The sequence below is a fragment of the Crassostrea angulata genome, chromosome 9 (assembly GCF_025612915.1).
Source record: "Crassostrea angulata isolate pt1a10 chromosome 9, ASM2561291v2, whole genome shotgun sequence".
Classification (NCBI taxonomy): domain Eukaryota; kingdom Metazoa; phylum Mollusca; class Bivalvia; order Ostreida; family Ostreidae; genus Magallana; species Magallana angulata.
The window spans coordinates 15,616,292-15,636,172 of record NC_069119.1 but is presented as its reverse complement, the minus strand read 5'-3'; the positions used below and the strand labels follow the sequence as shown (position 1 = coordinate 15,636,172).

General features: G+C 33.6%; 1 protein-coding gene and 1 long non-coding RNA gene across 2 annotated transcripts; both read left to right on the top strand.

The window, feature by feature from the left end:
- The first annotated feature begins 913 nt into the window (after window positions 1–913).
- LOC128163411 (uncharacterized) lies at window positions 914–10,276 on the top strand. Its single transcript, XM_052827017.1, has 14 exons — window positions 914–1,240; window positions 2,767–2,933; window positions 4,947–5,049; window positions 5,325–5,410; window positions 5,586–5,747; window positions 5,928–6,021; window positions 6,334–6,412; window positions 6,667–6,797; window positions 7,280–7,506; window positions 7,663–7,720; window positions 7,972–8,186; window positions 8,452–8,539; window positions 8,725–8,839; window positions 9,316–10,276. The coding sequence occupies exons 1-14, from the start codon at window positions 1,120–1,122 to the stop codon at window positions 9,527–9,529; spliced, it is 1,860 nt and encodes a 619-aa protein (XP_052682977.1). The 5' UTR covers window positions 914–1,119; the 3' UTR covers window positions 9,530–10,276.
- A 137-nt stretch (window positions 10,277–10,413) lies between these two features.
- On the top strand, window positions 10,414–11,675 carry LOC128164008 (uncharacterized). The gene is made up of 2 exons (XR_008240889.1): window positions 10,414–10,572; window positions 11,474–11,675. It is a non-coding gene; the product is annotated as an uncharacterized LOC128164008 (long non-coding RNA).
- The last annotated feature ends 8,206 nt before the right edge of the window (window positions 11,676–19,881 follow it).

The following is a 19,881-nucleotide window of genomic DNA, read 5'->3' as shown; positions in this document are numbered from 1 at the left end:
TGTAGTATAAATAAGGTGCAGTGATCCCATGTTAAGGAAAAAAACTACCACTGTGAAAAATTACTGATTTTCCTTTATAAACTTGGCAAATGGCAACAATAATATCTGACTTTGCTTCGCAAGGTATGATGAAGTTGTGTGTAATTCAAAAAGTAATTTATTATTCTCTTTGAAATATGCATATCCCATTAATCAAACCTATTGTGAAAAAACATAGGAATGATGGACCTTAATTTCCCTTGGAGTAGAAAATTTGTGACTGAACAGGGAATCGAACCTTGTACCTTTGCAGTACTAGAGAGAGAGAGAGAGAGAGAGAGAGAGAGAGAGAGAGAGAGAGAGAGAGAGAGAGAGAGAGAGAGAGAGAGAGAGAGATTGTAAATGACAATACAGACTAGGAGGCACCGACAATGTCTTCCCAAATATCGGCACTGATTATTGCACCATGGGCCAAACGGAAAAAAACATCTTCAGATTTATCTTAATTTACAAACAAGATAATAATTAGAATTTGAACTTGAAAGTGCATATGTACTAGCAAAGTTGGTAGGCGTTAACACCATTCTATCAAACGCATTAGTACAAAATCCTGTTTACATAAAAAATTATTGCAATCTGTTAAAAGTCAATCCCTTGTTTTAAATATTTAAATCTGAAAACCAACAGGTACTAGTATATAAGGCAAAGACTCATGTAAACCGCACAATATTTTTTTTAAAAGTTAAATGCTAAAACAAACGTTTAAATGAGTAAATAAAACTTGTATTGCCCAGCGCGGTGTCTTTGGATTTGAGTTGTGGGTAAATAGATTTCATTGAATTTCACTTGTGGTGATTTATTGGACATCGTAAAAGTCCAGTCTTAGGTATACACTGTGGAGAGGCACCGTAAACTCGAATATCCGTAAATACTTAAAAGACAATCTTTGGTGGACGCAATCACTTCGGACAGCAAAGCCTACTGCTGAAGAAAGACAGAAGACAGAAAGAAAGAAAGAGAGAGAGTAAAAAGTCTGAACAACGAAATGCTAGAAAAAATATAATCAATAATTGCTTTAAAAATACTTCATCGGTTTTTTTCCCGCGTTTATTCTATACTCTTCATTGACAAATCGCTGAGATGGACTCAAAAGAAATTGTTTTCCGAAACTTGAACATAAGTTTGAAGCAAAAACATGTGCTTAAAAACATCAGCGGTGTGGCTAAATCGAAGGAGGTATTGGGAGTGTATGGGCCAAAAGGTAAGACAAATTTGCAAATTTTGGGGTAAACATGTAGCTATGGCGATGTCAAAGTGTTCGCAACCCCCCCCCCTCCCCCCAAAAAAAGGAAAGAATTAGATTTATTTCGAAAATAATCAAATTACAGGGTATATTAATGTATAGAGTCATGTGTCTTCTACATTAACTTGTGGTTTTCTAAAACTTTGCGGGAACGCAAAATTCGGGGATTTTGTTGTTGAATTGATTCACGAAATTGTTAACACGAAATCAAAAATATAAGGCAGCAATATAGTTAAATGAAGCTGAGAGGAAGGCAACAGCTTACCCATTTGATTTGATTTTAACTTTAAATATGATTTTTTTTGGGCAATAAACTTTATTTGTTAGTGTAGAAAAAATCCAAATGGTTTAGCTTTTTAATTTGAACATTTTTCTACATCTTTATAAAAAGCTTTCTAAAGGAGGTGAATATAGCCTAAAAATGGCAACGGCCATCTAACCCTCTTAATAATGCCTATTACAGTTTAAGGGAAACTGTGCCAATTTCGTAACATGAATAAGATTTCATTAAAAAAAAAGATGTTCTATCTTGTCGCAAGTCCATTCACAACTGAACAGATATAGAAACACACACTTCTTAGAAGAAAGAAGATGGGTGAACTGCCCATATCTGGATAGATAAGATACTATAAAATTAAAATATGAACAAATCTCATAATTTCTTTCTAAATTATTGAAAACAATGTATATTTACCTTAATATCGATTTATAACCTTTAAATATGTTAAATTTTAAAAATAGGTTGATTTAAACTGGCGTATGCGTGTCAAAACCTCCAAATAGTGTCATTTTTAGAACTTCAATGCCTTTTTTTATAGAGTGGGTCTGGGCTCCATATTTTTGACATAGTCTCTATAAGGTTGAAAGGAAATCAAACCGATTTCAATCTACAAAAACGTGGAGAGATGACCCACTATACTTTAAAAATATCATTTTGTATCCCAACAATTTAACGTTTTAGAGAAATACTACAAGTTCGTAAATTCGTGGTTGAAGTTGCATTTACCATTTCACAAAGATATATGTTGTGACTGAAATGGCTCAGTGGTTAGAGCATAAGACATTTGGTAATATTATAGATCTAGGGTTTTTAGGTTGTGGGTTCGATACCACCAGAACTTAAAAAAAAAAAATTCTTATCGTTTGTTAAAATATTCAAAACTGAATATAGTTAAAAATTGTGCTTTTGTAAACATGTAATATAACATCATCTAGTATATTTGGTTGGAAAAAAAATAATTTGAAATTATATTTTACGATAAAACCAAATGGGCATTTGCGCTATCTTGTTCTTCCATCTTCTTTGAGTAAAGGATTGCATTTTTCAAAAATAGCCTCCTATATATACAAGCTACATTGAAACGCAACAAATTCATGCAATAGTTTTGAAATTTAAATTGAAAACTTGTAAATGACTGAATGATGATGGTAATATTCTTTGATTAAAAAAAAATTAAATTCATATTATTTTCTCTTTTGTGTAGGTGCTGGGAAAACCACTCTGGTTGAAACTCTTGCAGGGCAACTCAAACCATACATCGGTGACGTTCTATTGAATGGAACCCCAATCGAGCACGCGCAGACGGAAGTGGTTTTGGTGCAGTCTAATGACCTTCATCTGCCATTGTTGAACGTGTTCGAAACACTTAAGGTAAAAGTATTTTTTAAAGATTTAAAGCATATTTGTTAGGATCTGAAATTCAAAGAATTGTTGTTTTATATAGGAGAATAATTTGCACGTGGTTTGAGTTCCAGTCAAATAGAGTAAGCTCTCTTACGTTCGGTTAATTGCCAATCATACTTTTCCCCCCTTTTTTCACTTTTGTATTGTCACTCTCCAATGCATGCAATGTATGTATTATATGTATTATTGTTCAATTGATTCTTCTCCACACTGTAATTTATGCAGTTCAGAGAATAAAGAAATTTTCATTGTCACAGTCCCAAACTCTAACATTCTTAATTAGTGAAAAGAAAAGCGGGTCGTCGTGGTGAATTCCGCGGGCCAAGATAAACAAAGTGTTATCGGGCATTAAGTACATGCATTTCCTGTCCCATCATTTTAGATATCTACGCATCCCTTGTTGAATTCCCATTTACGGATAAATAAAGAGACCATTGCATCTCCCAATAAATTCATTTGACATTTGCGTGTCAAACTTCGTGGGACGTTTGTGTGAAATGACCACTCAAGTGAATTATTTTACGTGAATTCGCTTGAAAAGCTTTCACGTGAAGATAGAGAGAAAATCAAAATTCATCCTAACTTTCACACGAATTCCATGTTAATCTTCGTCATGTGATAATGATAATCTCATCACGTGATCGATCCGATTTCATTTTAACGTGATTTTCATTTCACGTGTATTGTGCCTTACGTGAATTCACTTGACAGATCAGTCTGAGGGAAACCACTGGAGATAAAAGCAGCAAGTAAATCATGTAAAATATCAATAGACAGACAGTCTCTAAACATTGTACGTTTGTTGATAGGATTATCAATCCTCTGTACAAACGAATTCAGTATAAGCAAACCTTTGTCAAATAAGGACGATACGCCACGGCCGCCTGTACAGACGGAAAGGATTACGGCCATTTAAGTGCGTCAGTCTCTTCGAAACGTTTGATTTACAGGGCGCGACAAACCCTTGTAAACTTAGAAAGTCAACAGGATTTAGAGACTTCTTGACCAAATGTTGATTAGTGCTTCACGCTTGTTGTGTTCCTCCGCTACCGTGAGAAATCGACCATGCGAGATAAGGCGTTAAGTATTCATAAATGTTTACGATGTACATATGTATACGGAAAGTTTTCGCTCCGATTTTGTTATCTTTGTAGCGTTTATCATACAAGTCATTGAAGTCAACAACCCATAAAATGAAAAATGTAAATAAAGACATTTTCTTATCTGTATCAATTAAAATGCCATGGTACAATTATTTTTCACAGAGTTTTTATACACAATCGCTCTTTGCAAACCCCGGATAGAAACGCGTGCAAAAATAATTTTTTTCCCTTTAAGGACTAATTACCTCTTTTACGTTAAATAACGAAACTGTTGACAGTTTAATTTTTTTTATGTGTAACAGAGTGGCCGAGAGAGCGACCACAAATTTGCTGCACAGTATGAATATGTAACCGTCTTTTTGATATATGATTTTTGAAACCATTAAATTATCAGTAAACATTACATAAATGCAAAAGCACAGAGAGTTGGATTCGACTTAAAACGAATTATACAATACCTACAGTATTGAGGTTTTCCGAAGCTCAAATTCATTCCTCTTACCATAATACCACTGCAATTTACTTGGTTTTTGCATGGGCGAAAAAAGTATATGATTTCGTATGAATGTTTATCCACAATTAACGCTTATATGTGCATTAGGTTCACAGAACAATCGGTTGCTTTGCTACTATATCTCTTACATATCCAATAAAAAAAATCAGTCTCACAACAAATCATTTCTAAGATTTGACCGAAAAAAGAGCGGTCGTTACGTTAAGGAGTCTATTCAATTGCTGTTTGATAATGTTTGATAATGATGTAACTAAGAAATGTCAATCCCGAACATTCAAATAAATCTATCAATTTTTTTAATTAATTTCAAAGTAACAAAAGAGATTTTAAAAAATTCGTGAGCAAACACTTTTATTTTTTCAGTACACGGCGTATCTACGACTCACTGAAATCTCTCCCAAGGACCTAGAACTTCGAATACGTCATGTGATTGACTTATGTAATCTTCACGCGTACAAAGACCTAAGTAAGTACCACAGAAAATTGATGAAAAAAATATTACCCTGATGAGGACTCAATTATGACGAAATACATGTGCCAATTTAATTTTTTAAAGATCGTTAGTTTTGCCGTAAACGTAAACTCTACGTCATGATTTACTTTACGTTAATATTATACTAAGTAAAATTTTCGAGTTACATGCACCCTTTAGTGAAATAAGACATTAATTTAATCCACTGTAGTGATTTAAATATTTTTTTCCGTAGTAGAGCAAGGTTGCTTTTCAAATATTTTTTCCAGTGGTCCAATTTCTTCCTGTTCCTGCACGAAAAAGGACGAGTCTGGCATGTGAGTTACTTCTAAACCCCTCGGTGCTTATCATTGATGTGAGTAAGACTTTGCATGCCATTATGAACAAGACTCCCGGAATCATTTTCGTCTGACTTAAACTTGAATTTACTTATAACAAATTGCTAGATAAAAAAGATATACCATAATTTTTGTATTATACCGTATTTCCGATAATTCATGATCATATACAAAAGTTGTTTTTTTAAATAGGACCCGGTTGATCAAATGGACTTCAAGGATGCTATGGACTTTCTTAGATTATTACGTCATTACGCCGAGAAATATGACAAAATTGTGGTGACGTCATTGGCTGCCGCTCCCAGTGCGTTCTACAGCGTCTGTCATAACTACCTCTTCTTGTACAGCGGCCATGTAAGAATGACCATCATCAAATTCTGAAAATAGAAGTAATTCGTCATTTGAAATTAAACCACGATTCGATGACCATTTTGATCAAACTGTTTATGACGAACTTCGGTCAAGTAAAATCTGAATTGGTCGAGATATCCTTACTTCTTCAGAAGAAAGATAAAACTTTTTCTCTTTGATTAGATAGCCTTCTATGGCTCTGCAACGGAGCTTCCGAATTTCCTCAATGATTTATGTCTTCCTACGCCAATGGGATACAACCGCGCGGACTACATGCGTGAGTTTTAGTTGGTATATGTATATCATCTCAGTATAAGTCAAAATAAAACAATGGCTTAATCTCAAATAATAATTATGAAATTTTTAACGATTTTTCAACAACCTTTACATAACATTTCATGCGACGCATTAGTTGTTTTTTGCAAGTGGAAACAGTCACACAAAAGAACTGAAACGAAATAGTGAAAGTTTACAATGCTAAAGCCAACTCAATGAGAAGTTAGTTACATGAAGTCATCGTAAATTATCTGTGCTAGCAACGATTATGTTATTATGACAATAAATATTATAACAATTCGATCGTCTTTAGTCGAGTTACTGAATGAGAATACCCTGAATGATCGCTCACCAATACAAGAGAAAATCGTACAGGAAATGTACAGGAGAAGGTACATTGATATTAATTTCTAAATTACAACTTTAAATATCAAGATAAGACTGATGTGAATTTTTTAGATATGATAAAATATTATAAATTTAATTCAAAAAGTATGTGCTTTTTTGCAGTTAAGCAAAATTAATGAAGATGTGTAGCATGTGTTATTATGTGAGAGAGAGAGAGAGAGAGAGAGAGAGAGAGAGAGAGAGAGAGAGAGAGAGCACTTCTTGTTCAAGGTTTATTCAACTTCGATTTATATTTTAGACAAGAACCCGGATGGGAGTGCAAGTCTTTTATCAACAAATATCCGATTACCTGCCATCACAAACACAGCTCACCGCCCCCTAGCGGACACCATGCAAAGAAATATGATACGACTGTTCATCTCCATCACGGTAGACCATTTTTTGCAAAAACTTTATTTTTTGATTGTCTGTTTTCCAGATTGGTTTTAAAGGGGTATAATTGCCTCGGGTTTTTTTCCTGTGTGCAATTAATTTGAAAGATTACGCATGGGCATAAACTAGTTTTACTGAATTTGCATCATTATGGATATGCATTGGATATGTATTGGCAATCTCTCACCAGAGGGCGTATTACGTTGCGCTACAACACGCTACAACTATAAGTGGAGCGAAGCAGGAACGATAACTCTGGGTAGAGATTGATGTATTGGTGGATAGACTACTTGTATTTTTTAAAAGTATAATTTGTGAATACATTATTAAATGTTTTTATCCCCATATATATTTTATCTTGTGAGTTTAGATACCTAATCAAGATGACACCCTTTAACTTAAGAAGAGAACATTCAAATTTTGCTGACCATCTTCATTACAACCGTTTATTTAATTATATTCTTGATTTGTTTCTACAGACGAAGTTGAAGTTTTGGTGGAAAACTCCACACTCCACCCTAGCGTGTTTTCAACATCGTTTGGTCATCAATTCAACATCCTGCTGTGCAGAAATTTTCACAATGCTCGACGAAGGATCCTAAATCCAATCAGTCTCATTCAAAACTTCTACATTTTAGCAGTTTGTGTTCTAATATGGTGGAGACCGGAAAGGATAGAAACGGAAGTGATGGACCGGATGGGACTTGTACGTCACTTCCTGTTTGCAATAATTTGAATTTCATGGCGTTATTGGCTTTGTTATCTCTCATCTGGTAGGAATTAAATAACAATGAAATAGCAGTTTAGCAAATCATTCTTTTTTGTTTTGTTTCTTTCTTAAATCAGGTCGTTCTTTTTTCAGTTTTTCTTTACCGTCGTGCAGTGGGCTTTCTTCGCATTGTTGGATGCTATTTTGACATGTAATTTTCAAATTTAGTTTCAAACTTTGAACATATTACTGCCAAAAATAAACAAATAATATACTATGAGCTCGTTTTGTTAAAGAGTACATCCATTTTTTGTCGATTTGAACATATAATAAATACGATCTATCTAATAAATAGGACTGAAATTTCGAATTAAAATTGTTCATACTAGTATAATGATTAAAAATAGAATTAAAAAACGTTAACATTAATTTAAATTGAACTAAATGTCGATGTTCTTGCAGTTCCCAAGGAAATCAAGGTCATTAACCATGAGCGGAAGTTTCGCCATTATCGTCTGTCTGCTTTCTGTCTGTCCAAGTTTCTGAGTGAGATTCCGCTGGCCATCATACAGCCCTGCGTGTATCTGTCGGTCATCTACTGGGTCGCCAATCTCAATGGCGTCTACGCCTTCCTAGCCTCGACTGGGGTCCTCATTGTTGACGTGTTGGCGGCGCAGGTTTGTAATCCTTCATCGTAGGTTTGTAATCGGATTATCCTTCATCGTAGGTTTGTAATCCTTCATCGTAGGTTTGTAATCCTTCATCGTAGGTTGTAATCCTTCATTGTAGGTTTGTAATCCTTCACCATCAACACGGTTTCCATTTAGTGAACAATTAAAAATGAGTTCAAAAAGCTTTCAAAATTTTTTATTATAAAAGAAGTATTCGTAAAATAGAAAAATAAACCTTTTTATGAATTTTTTCTTTCGACTGCTTTGACAGAGTATTGGAGTATTCATTGGGTCGGCCCTTCAACCTCCTTGGACAGTAATGATTGTCTCCCTTGGATTGCTCTCTATGATGTTATGGGGTAGGATAGGTTGATCCTTTAATTTAATTTCTTTTCGTTGACTATTATAAAGCAGCAATAGAACGATGCAATATTGCCAAATTTATTCAACATACTAATTAAAATTAAAAGAACTCGCATTGCCGAGTTGCTTTTTTGAAGAAATTTAGACAAAATGAATTTTGTTATCTACATATTGTTCGTAGGTGGCGCTTTTAATACTCCTCCATCTTGGTTGAGTTGGGGAAAATATGCGTCGTTTTTCTTTTACGGACTACAAGCTTTAATTGCTCTTGAATTCAAGGATGCACCACCAATCAAGTAGGTACCCGATACTAGGACATGTACACAAATCAAGTAAGTACCCGTCACTAGTACAAATTTTGATCAGGTTTATTGCCTACAACTACATATTGCAGGTAATTAATCTATTTTAGTTCATGATTTCAAAACAGTTTATGGACCCCCTCACCTTCAAAATTCGTGCAGGATTTTAGGATTTTAGATGATGTATGTATGATTGTACTTGTAGAAAAATTATTTTGATACAATAATCATATGTGTAATTTTAAATAAATGAAACCTTAGTTATAACATTATTGGCCTTTACTATGAGATACATTTTCTAAGCTCTGTGCAAGGTAATTTCAGAATTTCTTTCTAATTGTATCAATTTATAGTTGATTTAGTAAATTCGCTTTTAGAAAACAAAATTGAAAATTCTCTTTAATATTGATGCTCAACAAATGATGATAAAACCACAAAATATAAGCATTTTCTATTGTGTTTCAATACAGATGCTCACCAAACAGCACACTTCCGGTTTGCAATATGGTTAACCCAAACACCAACCGGACCGTGCAGGAATTTGATTCTGACGTCATTTTAATGGTGCAAAAAATCACGTGGCCTGTTTGGCAATACGTCACTGTGTTGCTTGTTATATTGGTGGTCACACGAATTCTCTGGTACATCGTGATGAGAAGGCAGAAACTGCACTGGCACTTATGAGAGAGAGAGAGAGAGAGAGAGAGAGAGAGAGAGAGAGAGAGAGAGAGAGAGAGAGAGAGAGAGAGAGAGAGAGACACACACAGAGAGAGAGAGAGACAGAGACAAAGATTTTTCACATTGTACTGTGTATATTAGATGTCCCTTTTGTTACTTTATTTAGACATTAAATCTACTTAAAAATGGAATGTAAAAGAAATCAATTCTGTGTTGCTTTATATAGTATGACTCTTATCTTCAATGCGGAAATAGGTGAATTTATTATATCTTGTTTCACACGGAAGATTCTGTCGGAAATAAAGTCTACTTTTACGGCACCTTCACCCCCACACAATGAACTTATAGACTTCTTATTAGGTAAATGCATTCATTTATAATGCACTCCCTTGCCTTTTATCAAGTTTAGAAATAAGGTCAGAGTTTTCGAATCATATATAAAGACCCAATCAAAGCGTAGTTAACAGACTGCACAATTGTCCATTTTGAAAAGTGTTTAGGTTATTTCCCTGCAAAATATAATGATGTCCGTTACTGGAACCTTGATGTGCATGATATCAGCAATTATTGCAACATGTCTGTTGATGCTGTGTGATTCTGCCGTTGTTAAAACTCGATCACCTTTATACCATATGAATTATGTCACCTATCCACCAAGTACAACTCTGCTAACTGGAACACCTTATTATTTTGGCACCTATCCTACTATGCCAACTCTACAAAACTACTGTATTCGCGACGGGAAGATGTACTCAGTGGTATGATACCACTGGCAGTAAAAATCTCCTCCTTCTGTACAGAAACAGTAATTACTAGGGTTGGTATGAATAGATTCTCCCACTGGGTACCTCTTCCCGTCGCGAATACAGTAGTTTTGTCGAGTTGGGACTCAGTGGGAGAATCTATTCATACCATCCCTTGTAATTACTGTTTCTGTGCCGTAGGAGGATATATTAACTGCCTGAACTATGATTGCAATATGCAGTACCCTTGGTGTGATGACTACTATTTTGAAAACCCAGACGACTGTTGTGTGAGATGTCCAATAGGTAAGTCAGGCAAAGATCCAGAGATGGAGGAGTCAGGGGTTTCCTTTTGAAGATGTTAACCTATTAGTTCTAGGATCTATGATTTAATACTTTGACTCTGAAACTTTAGGACCAAATTTGAGTTGGTATATAATATTATACATAATTTCTTACAGCCAAATAGTATATGAAAAGGTTTTAGAAAATGACCGACTTTTACATATCATCGCCAAGCATCTAAATAATTTAATGATATGACCTATTTTTCCATCCAATGACCATTCGCTAAATACTATATTAAGTGATGCTTTCAATCATTAAGAATTACTCTCAACTTCACAGCAACGTCAAATTTTCGATTGACAGCTTAGAGAGCCGTAAACAAAAGCGAGATATATTTGATTGGCGCAGAACATTTGATTAACCAATGAAAAAGGGGGTTACGTTCTAAGTAAGTTAGATCATATTTATATAAGAAAAATTTCAGCGATGAAGAAGGGGCTTGGTCGTTTTGTTCCTTCCACCTTCCTAATCGCTAAATGTTTAGTATGATCTAACTATTATTACAAAAAGTAATGCTTTTAATTGTTAAAAAAATTGCATAGACAGAAACTTTTCAATGGAAGACTTTTATTATTAAAACAAGAACAAAAGAGAGAAATAATATGATTGGCGCAAAACTATGGCTTAACATATGAAGAATTGGGTTTTGTTCTGTGGGTTATATCACTTTGCTTCCTAAATTCTTTTTTAATTTCTAAAATTTTACTTAATGAGAATCAGATCTTACCATTTTTCAAGGCAAGGTGTATTGAAATTGACTTCACTGAAAGCGTAAAGTTATAAGCGTGTTTTCTGTAGCATTTTATTATTCGGGTTTCGCTGAATTATCATTTTATCATTTTTGTTTTTAAAAACTCAGGCTACAACTGTACAGCCCCAGATGGGGAGTTCGTGCAATACAAAGAACTATACTATTTGAACAACGAAGAGGTGTGTCATTGCCTGGGCAGGAAACCAAATGAAACGGCTGTGTGTAAACCAGTCAATCCTTCTACAAAACATGCTCCAATTATTGGATGACAACTATAATATTTTTGAATGAAATTAATTATTATATTAAAGCGAGTTATTATACATGTATGATAATACAATCACTCACTACTGTCTTAAATTGTCAAAAAGGTGTAGTAATGTACGCTAAAGGAATATTTATTTTTTCAGATATAAATAACATATCTGAACATGTTTTGAAATGTATCTTGGGTGAAAAATTAAGCCATCTTGCAAGCAAAATAATGTAACAATGATGGTTGGTAGTAACTTACTTGTTAATTTATAAAGTATTGGAGTTTCAAACGATTCCTAATTGCATGTCATTCTTACTAATGATTCGCTCTACTTTTTTTGAAGTTAAATTAATGTTTGTTAAATAAAATATCTAAATATTTCTAAGAAATGTCATATGTAAAATCATTTTCTACATTGGCACTAAGGAAAATGAACGCTAGTTAAATGAAAATATTCATCAATAGGATATAATAGTTCGGCGAACCGTACGCGCATAATTTACGCGCATGTAACAATTAGTTTTGTTATATTCAGTAGTATATTCTCACTATATAACTCTATATAGACGAATAGTGAATAATTGTAATATAAGCTCGTCCCAAAAATATTGACCGGTCAATATTTTTTTGATATTGACCGGCTAGGAATAATATCTAGAGAACATTCCCTCTATTTCAAATAATCGCCTCTGATTAGTTGATTCGTAAACGATGACGTAAATAACTCTTCGCGACTCCAAAACAAGGTGACGTCATAATAGACAGTCAGTCAAGGCAAGTAAACAACGGACGTGCAATGCAACGGTTTGCTATCATGACGGATATGTCCAAGTGATTTGTTAGTCCCAACAACTTTTTTTAAAACTATTTTACCCTCAATATCTCGAATACTTGGATATCTCGAAGTTTTTAAACAGTTCCATCTAGTTCGAGATAACAAAGTTTGACTGTATACTTTTAATGTACTTGAATCACATTACTTTCAAGCTGCTTTTTGTCATTAATTCATGAACAGTATACATAAAATGAACAAATGAACACTACTAAATACATGTATATAAGCTCAGATTTAAATGCAGAAATCTATTAGTTTTTCAGTTTTACTTGTATCAAATGAGGATTTAAGAAATGAAGATAATAATTTTTCTATTGATCGACGTATCAAAGAAAAAATTGACCGGAAAACTTCATCAATGCGCGTAGCGCATTGATGAAAAAGTTTTCCGGTCAATTTTTTCTTTGATACGTCGATCAATAGAAAAATTATTATCTTCATTTCTTATCATTTAATAAAACATTTTCAAATAAAAAAATGTGATGTGTCATTGATCAAAAATGTAAATAATGTAAATGAAGCGGCGCGTATGAATACAAAACAACAACAGCAACAATATTCAAAATGGATGCGCCTCAGCTGATGCAGAGCTATTGAGCTGAATTAAAGGATTAAACACAAATAGTGATGTACTTGAATCACATTACTTTCAAGCTGCTTTTTGTCATTAATTCATGAACAGTATACATAAAATGAACAAATGAACACTACTAAATACATGTATATAAGCTCAGATTTAAATGCAGAAATCTATTAGTTTTTCAGTTTTACTTGTATCAAATGAGGATTTAAGAAATGAAGATAATAATTTTTCTATTGATCGACGTATCAAAGAAAAAATTGACCGGAAAACTTCATCAATGCGCGTAGCGCATTGATGAAAAAGTTTTCCGGTCAATTTTTTCTTTGATACGTCGATCAATAGAAAAATTATTATCTTCATTTCTTATCATTTAATAAAACATTTTCAAATAAAAAAATGTGATGTGTCATTGATCAAAAATGTAAATAATGTAAATGAAGCGGCGCGTATGAATACAAAACAACAACAGCAACAATATTCAAAATGGATGCGCCTCAGCTGATGCAGAGCTATTGAGCTGAATTAAAGGATTAAACACAAATAGTGAGTTAAAATCTGAACCGGCTGAATTGAAAACGAAAGGAAAATACATGCGATAGCTTGTGATATTATTCACTGTGCAGAAAAACTCGTAATAAAACTAGTTTTCATTCGAGATCGCTGGAATATGCAACTGGACATAACCATCCAAGGAAAGGCGATCGTGGATGAAAATAGCTGATATGTCGACAGAGAATAGTATGTATAAGCGACTTTTGTAAACGTTGTGGTAACTAGATAGCCAGTGATGTACTAAAATGGTATATCAGCCGCTTGGAATGCGCAGAAGGAGTTGATGCATCACTCATAGCTTTTCTTTACGACGCTTATTCTGATGACCGATCATGTACGTGTGTAAATTTTAAAATTATCTTTACCAAATTTGAACAGCAGTGTTACCGTGAAAGTGTATAGGCCTATATGTTCGTTATAATATTCCTGGAAAAGGAACAGCCAGCCTCGCTGTAAATGTTGATTGATCTCAAGCAGACGAAATCGTGAGAAGACGCTTAATTTTCTATTTCGTGAATCAAATAATGTGTTTTGTTTATTTTTGAAGGTTAAACTTTCAATTTTTTATATTCACAAGGTTGCATTTTGTTTGCTGACAATAAAACAGACACAACTTTACATTTTCTTGACAGTGTTTATCTTGGAAATTCCCGTTCTATAAATAGTGTTAGATCAGAACAGTTGAGAAAAGTAGATCCGGCAAAAATTTTATTGATGCAGGTATCAAAGAAATTTTTCGACCAATCAGAAGCGCCGATATCTCATCAAATGAATAAATATTAAATGATTTTTAACATACATAATTTCGTGCAAATTTTCTGCTGTGAGTATAATAAAACAAACATCAAAAAATTTTGGCAACTGAAAAAATTGACTATTGTATCATTACAACTTGACGATATGTAACGTTCAGTATCAAATATCAGAATGCAACGGTTTGCTATCATAACGGATATAAAGATTTGCGAATTACTGTGAAGTAAAATCAGGTAGAACATCTGTATATTTATTCTTTCGGTCGGCGGAAAATCACCAGTGACCGTTTGATGCTGAGGATATTTTGGAAATGAACCTTGCACAGAATTGAATATGTGAATCTTTATTGAGCCGAGAAAATTACGGCGATCTGTTTTCAATTACTTTCTTAATTTTGGTTTGTTTCTTCATATAACAAAACAAATGTTGACTGTGTTTTCGGGCAACATTGATTATATTAGCCCCCTTGGGACGAAAATATTGCCCTCCGCTTCGCGTCGGGCAATATTTCGTCCCTCGGGGGCTAATATAATCAATGTTGCCCTCAACCCCAGTCAATATTTGTATAATATATAAATTATATTTCGTTTCTATACTCTCATGATATTGATGTCGCATGCTGCTTATTCAAGCGTAAAAGTTTATCAGCAAAATGCAATACTATAATATGATGCGCTATGTTAAAAAAATTGATGTTTATGCAGCTTGAAGTAGATTTTATTATTTGCAACAAGAAGTATGAGAAAATCAAAACCTCATTTTTTAAAACCACTTCTGAGCAGTTTTGTTTTGTTTACAAGATTATTAAAAGAGCTGGATGGCCGTGGCCATTTTTAGATCAAAAAAGGATAAACTTTGAGTAGAGCTTTATGGAAAAAAGATTTTACAGCTTTGAAAAAAATTTGATTTTTTTGTACTAAAAATAGATTATTCATGTAGCTTTAACGAGGACGAAAACAGATCGAGTACGCACGCTTTCGCACAGCGTTTCATTTGTATTGTGACGTCATCTTTTCGCTTGGTTGACGCCATGGCGTGATAGTTTCAACTGCAGATATTCAGCATAATTTGTTGAAAATAGCTCGTTTGATACGTAAAATTGATATTATATTGTGGAATAAACATAAATGTCTCGAAGTATAAGCTTTATTTGAGCTCGGGTCAAAAATGTGAAGAGTGTTCAGCAAGCCTAGCCCTCTGTCACGATTTCTTAACCCGCCTAAATATAGCTTAATTTCTATATTTCAAGACAGTAACCATGTATTTTATATCAATGACCCTTAATATGTGATGTTATATATTTATTTATTACTTAAATATGTCTGAATGTTTTAATAATACTATATATAAGATCACCATTTCCGCCTAATGTCAAATAAACAAAATAGCCATTATCTGACAAATCCGGGAAATTGGGCAAACAAAAACAACTTTGATAAGACCCCTGGAACAAACCAGGAGGTAAAAGGTTTTTTTTAATTGACCATTTGATGTCTTTTAGCAATAACTTTAATGTGTAGGACAGAAAAAGAAATCTCTAGTGCAGAAGTTGTAAAAAAAAATATGCAAAATTGATACACAAATGATATCAAACATCCTTAAAGGTCCTATGTTAAAAATTTACAAACTTTGAGATGACCCATTTAACAGACAGTGTGGTAAATGTGTTTTTTTTTCTTATCTTAAAATAATAATTATATAAGTAGAAATTCATGTAAAAAATTTCATTTAAAAATCTAGGGCAGAACAAATTAGACCCGTCCTCGTTAAAAACCATATCTAAAAATTTAAGGTACATGATTCACCGTACATCTGTTGACTAATTTGTTTACCACTTGGCCTCTTTTTATTAAATGCAGATGTGCATTTGGGGTACAAGTCTTTTCATAGCTTTTATATGACACCGGGTTAATTTTTTAAAAGATCTTCTTCAACCATTGTTCTTTTCACACCCAATAAAATATCTAAAGTTAACTGATGACGCTTATACAAGACGCCTGTTTTAATAGTTAAAAGTAAATTTTACGACTTTTGCTGAGAAATGATTCACCTATACCAATATGTGTTATTAATAGGAGTAAAGATTAAAAACAGCATATGTAAAAGAATAATTAAGCTTCATATGTATTAAGTAAATAATGGGATAGCTAAGTCGAATACTCAGGGGCTAAAATCGAGCACAGTATTAGTTTAAAGGTTAGTTTTTAAAAAAAAAATTCTAATGATGCTACTGTCACATACAACATCACAACGAATATGTGAAACTTTAATTATCTTTGCTAAATGTATTTCGTTTCAAAATTGTTCGTAAATTATTTGAATCAATATCTTTCACCAAATAATCTGATATTTCTTCTCGAATATGTGTCTAAATGTGTTCAGAAAAAAATTTTCTCATTCCAAAACCAGCTACAAGTTTTACCTCTTTGTACTTTTAATTTTAAACATTTTGAAGAACTTACGCGGCAGGCAAAAATGATGACGTAATGCACATAAAATTAGGTGGAAATCCTTACTCACACGTACTTGTTCACGTTCAAATGCCTTACCCCTCTAATAACTTTGCATTCAAATAGAAAAAGTAGGAGTTACATCAGCTACTTAATACAATATAATTCTTATCTATTTTAAATGCGCGAATATGTGCCTCCACTTGATTTACCAGGAACTGCCATTTTGTCGTGAATAAGGACCACTGCTTCTGCAACTACACCTCCACACCTCCACACTTCAGCACATTGGAGTGGTGGACTTATTCCGGGATGTCATTAATGAAGAGGGGGGGGGGGATCAGCGGTACAAGAACGCTACCAAGGGGAACTCCTGACTGGACAGGGGCATTGTTGTAGCTCTTCCCATCTACCAATACACACTGGCTTCTTCCACTGAGGAAGTCCCTGATCCATTGTAGTGTGGACCCTCTAACTCCATAATACTGTGTCTTATAAAGTAATCTCTCGTGTGATACTTAATCAAAGGCTGTGGGGAAAGTCCAGAAGGATAAGGTCTGTTTGGTTTTCGAGATCCATACTCTTTGGCAAGGTCATGGACTGTCAGAATCAGCTGAGACTCGCATGATTTCCGTGTTGAGCATCAGCGAGTAATCCATGCTGTTCCAGATATTTTGAGATGCTACTGCATATTATATGCTCTAGGATCTTGCATGTAACTACTGTACTTGAAACAGTCTGTAACTGCCAGCTTTAAACTTGTCTCCATTTTTGAAGATTGGAACTATATTTGCATCTATCCAGTCTGCTGGTAGTTTTCCTTATCTTAATAAAGGCCCGGAAGAATGTTGTAAACATAAGAGCTAAGTTTTCTGCTTGTTCCTTAGTAAGTCGAGTTGGTATTTCATCTGGGCCACTTGTTTTTTGGATGTTCAAGTTACCTAGCAGTTTACACACTCCGTTATCTGTCACTGTCATGTTTGCCATGGCAGGGTGTGGACTTGGCCCTTTGTCTGGAATCGTGCTCACATCTTCGTCGCTGTTAAAAACTGAGGAGAACTGTTGGTTTAAGATGTTCACCTTGGACTTGCTGTCTGACTATGTTAGCTAGGCCTCTGTGTCTCTGAGTGGTGCAACTCCTGTTGTTTAACATCTTTTGCTCTTTATGAAGCTCCAGAATCGTTTTGGGTAATTCGTTAAGTCACCGCTGAATATATCTTCAGTATAGTCCTTATAAGTTTTTTTGACATTCTTTTTCTGTTAGTTTTTTAGACGTTGGTATCTTTTGATGTCCGCCTTATTTTTGGTGCTCCGTGCTTTAATAAAGCACCTTTTCTTTTGTCTTGAAATCTTTATCTTTTGTTATCTTTTCTTGGTTGAATCTTGTTGACGAGAGGTTTAATGGTACACTATCCTTCAGTAAATTCAATTTAATGAAGTCCAACATATCCTGGATAGGGCTCTATCGAGTGGAAATTGGTGTTCATGCTTCTCGTCATTTTTTCCAATTTGCTATGATCTGAATTTTTCCACAAGTGTATTTTGTGCTGTGCTGGCTTTTTGATCTTTGCTGTGATTATTTGAATTACAATGAAAAAGACTACATAAACGAAAACGAGGGTTGCCGTTGCCTGGAAAGGGAAACAGATAGATTCGTTGTTTGTGAGTCCAAACTCCAACCAAATATGTCCTAATCTTTTTATATATAGTGTATTATACCACTGAATTCAAATAGAAATAACGGAAAAGATATTAAAGTGTTGTTTTGAAAGTGAAGGGAGAGAAAAGTAGATAAACTTTCAAAAGGCAAAAAAAAAAAAAAAAAGAAAGACAAAAAAACCCTTTTCGGCGGGGGGAGGGGGGGGGGGGTTGAGGTTAGTATGCATGGTATATATTAAACTTAATCTACATGTGAAATTGTTTCTTATAATATAACTTGGTCCAACAAATGTAGTGGCATTTGTTGGAAATTCATTTGTTCTATATATGATTAAAATAAAAATAACATAAACAAATTGATAGGGGCATAGTATCACGATCTTAAGGAAGGAGTCTTTTCTGGTTTTCGACTTGTCAAACGTAAATTTGATTAATTGTTCATTAAATCAAGATGAAAGGAAATTAAAATGGTATATTTTTCTTTCTTTTTTACTATCATACAACTTGGCATAGAAAAATGTAATCAATGTTTAGAATGGAACAGGGACTATATTTTTGGCGTAATATTGGCGTAGGAAAATATCACATGTTGCGCAATTCAGAATTGCTGCAGATTATATATATATAATTAGTCTGTTTTAGCATTTTAAAAACAATAACAATAATGTTGGATTTTTTTTTACTAATGTGAACTAATAATATGATACTTGGGTTTCAGAATATGTTTTTAAAATATGATTTGCCTATCAAATAACATTTTTATAAGCTTTTTAAAGCGCCCATTCTATACATTGATTTTTGTGAAAAAATCACTAAAATCAGTTTTTCTCTCTTATGAAACGGTCAATATATTAGCTTTTCTGTCAATTTATATCTTTATATAAAGTCTTCATAATACATAAAAATTAGAAATATTTTATTATTGGAAGCATAAAAAAATAATCAAAATTTCTTCAAAATTTAAGAAAATTAGAGGAAATGCGGGCTAAGCAATATCAATTTTAGTATAAATATTTATTCAAATTTAGTAGTATAAGCTGATAGACACTCTCATGGTCTATGATTTCATTGAAGATTTGAATCTTCAAATCTTAAACAAATGTCTACAGAACTATAAAGAGCTACACTTATTTTTATCACTCTTTACGTTGAGGAAAAAGGTAGTGACCTTGACCTGACCTTTGTCCGAAAACAAAAAGGTCAAATTTAATTAAACTGATAGAATCATTAAGTAATATGATCCGTTTGACTGTGTCAAAATTTCATGCATTTCTTATTATAAGAAGTATGTTTGATAATGAAAAGACTCCTTCCTTAACGAGTCATATATCTTTATAGTTCTCTAAAAGAAGAACAAACTTGTCTGATATAAGATTTAGTTATTAATCTCAAATACTATATACATTGAAGAGTATAATATCTATG

Bases quoted from the DNA above. Each gene is read 5' to 3' on its own strand.
- LOC128163411 (XM_052827017.1), top strand. From the start codon at position 1,120: ATGGACTCAAAAGAAATTGTTTTCCGAAACTTGAACATAAGTTTGAAG. The intron at 2,934-4,946 runs GTAAAAGTATTT...TTATTTTTTCAG, and splicing joins ACGTGTTCGAAACACTTAAG to TACACGGCGTATCTACGACT. The intron at 6,413-6,666 runs GTACATTGATAT...TTTATATTTTAG, and splicing joins CAGGAAATGTACAGGAGAAG to ACAAGAACCCGGATGGGAGT.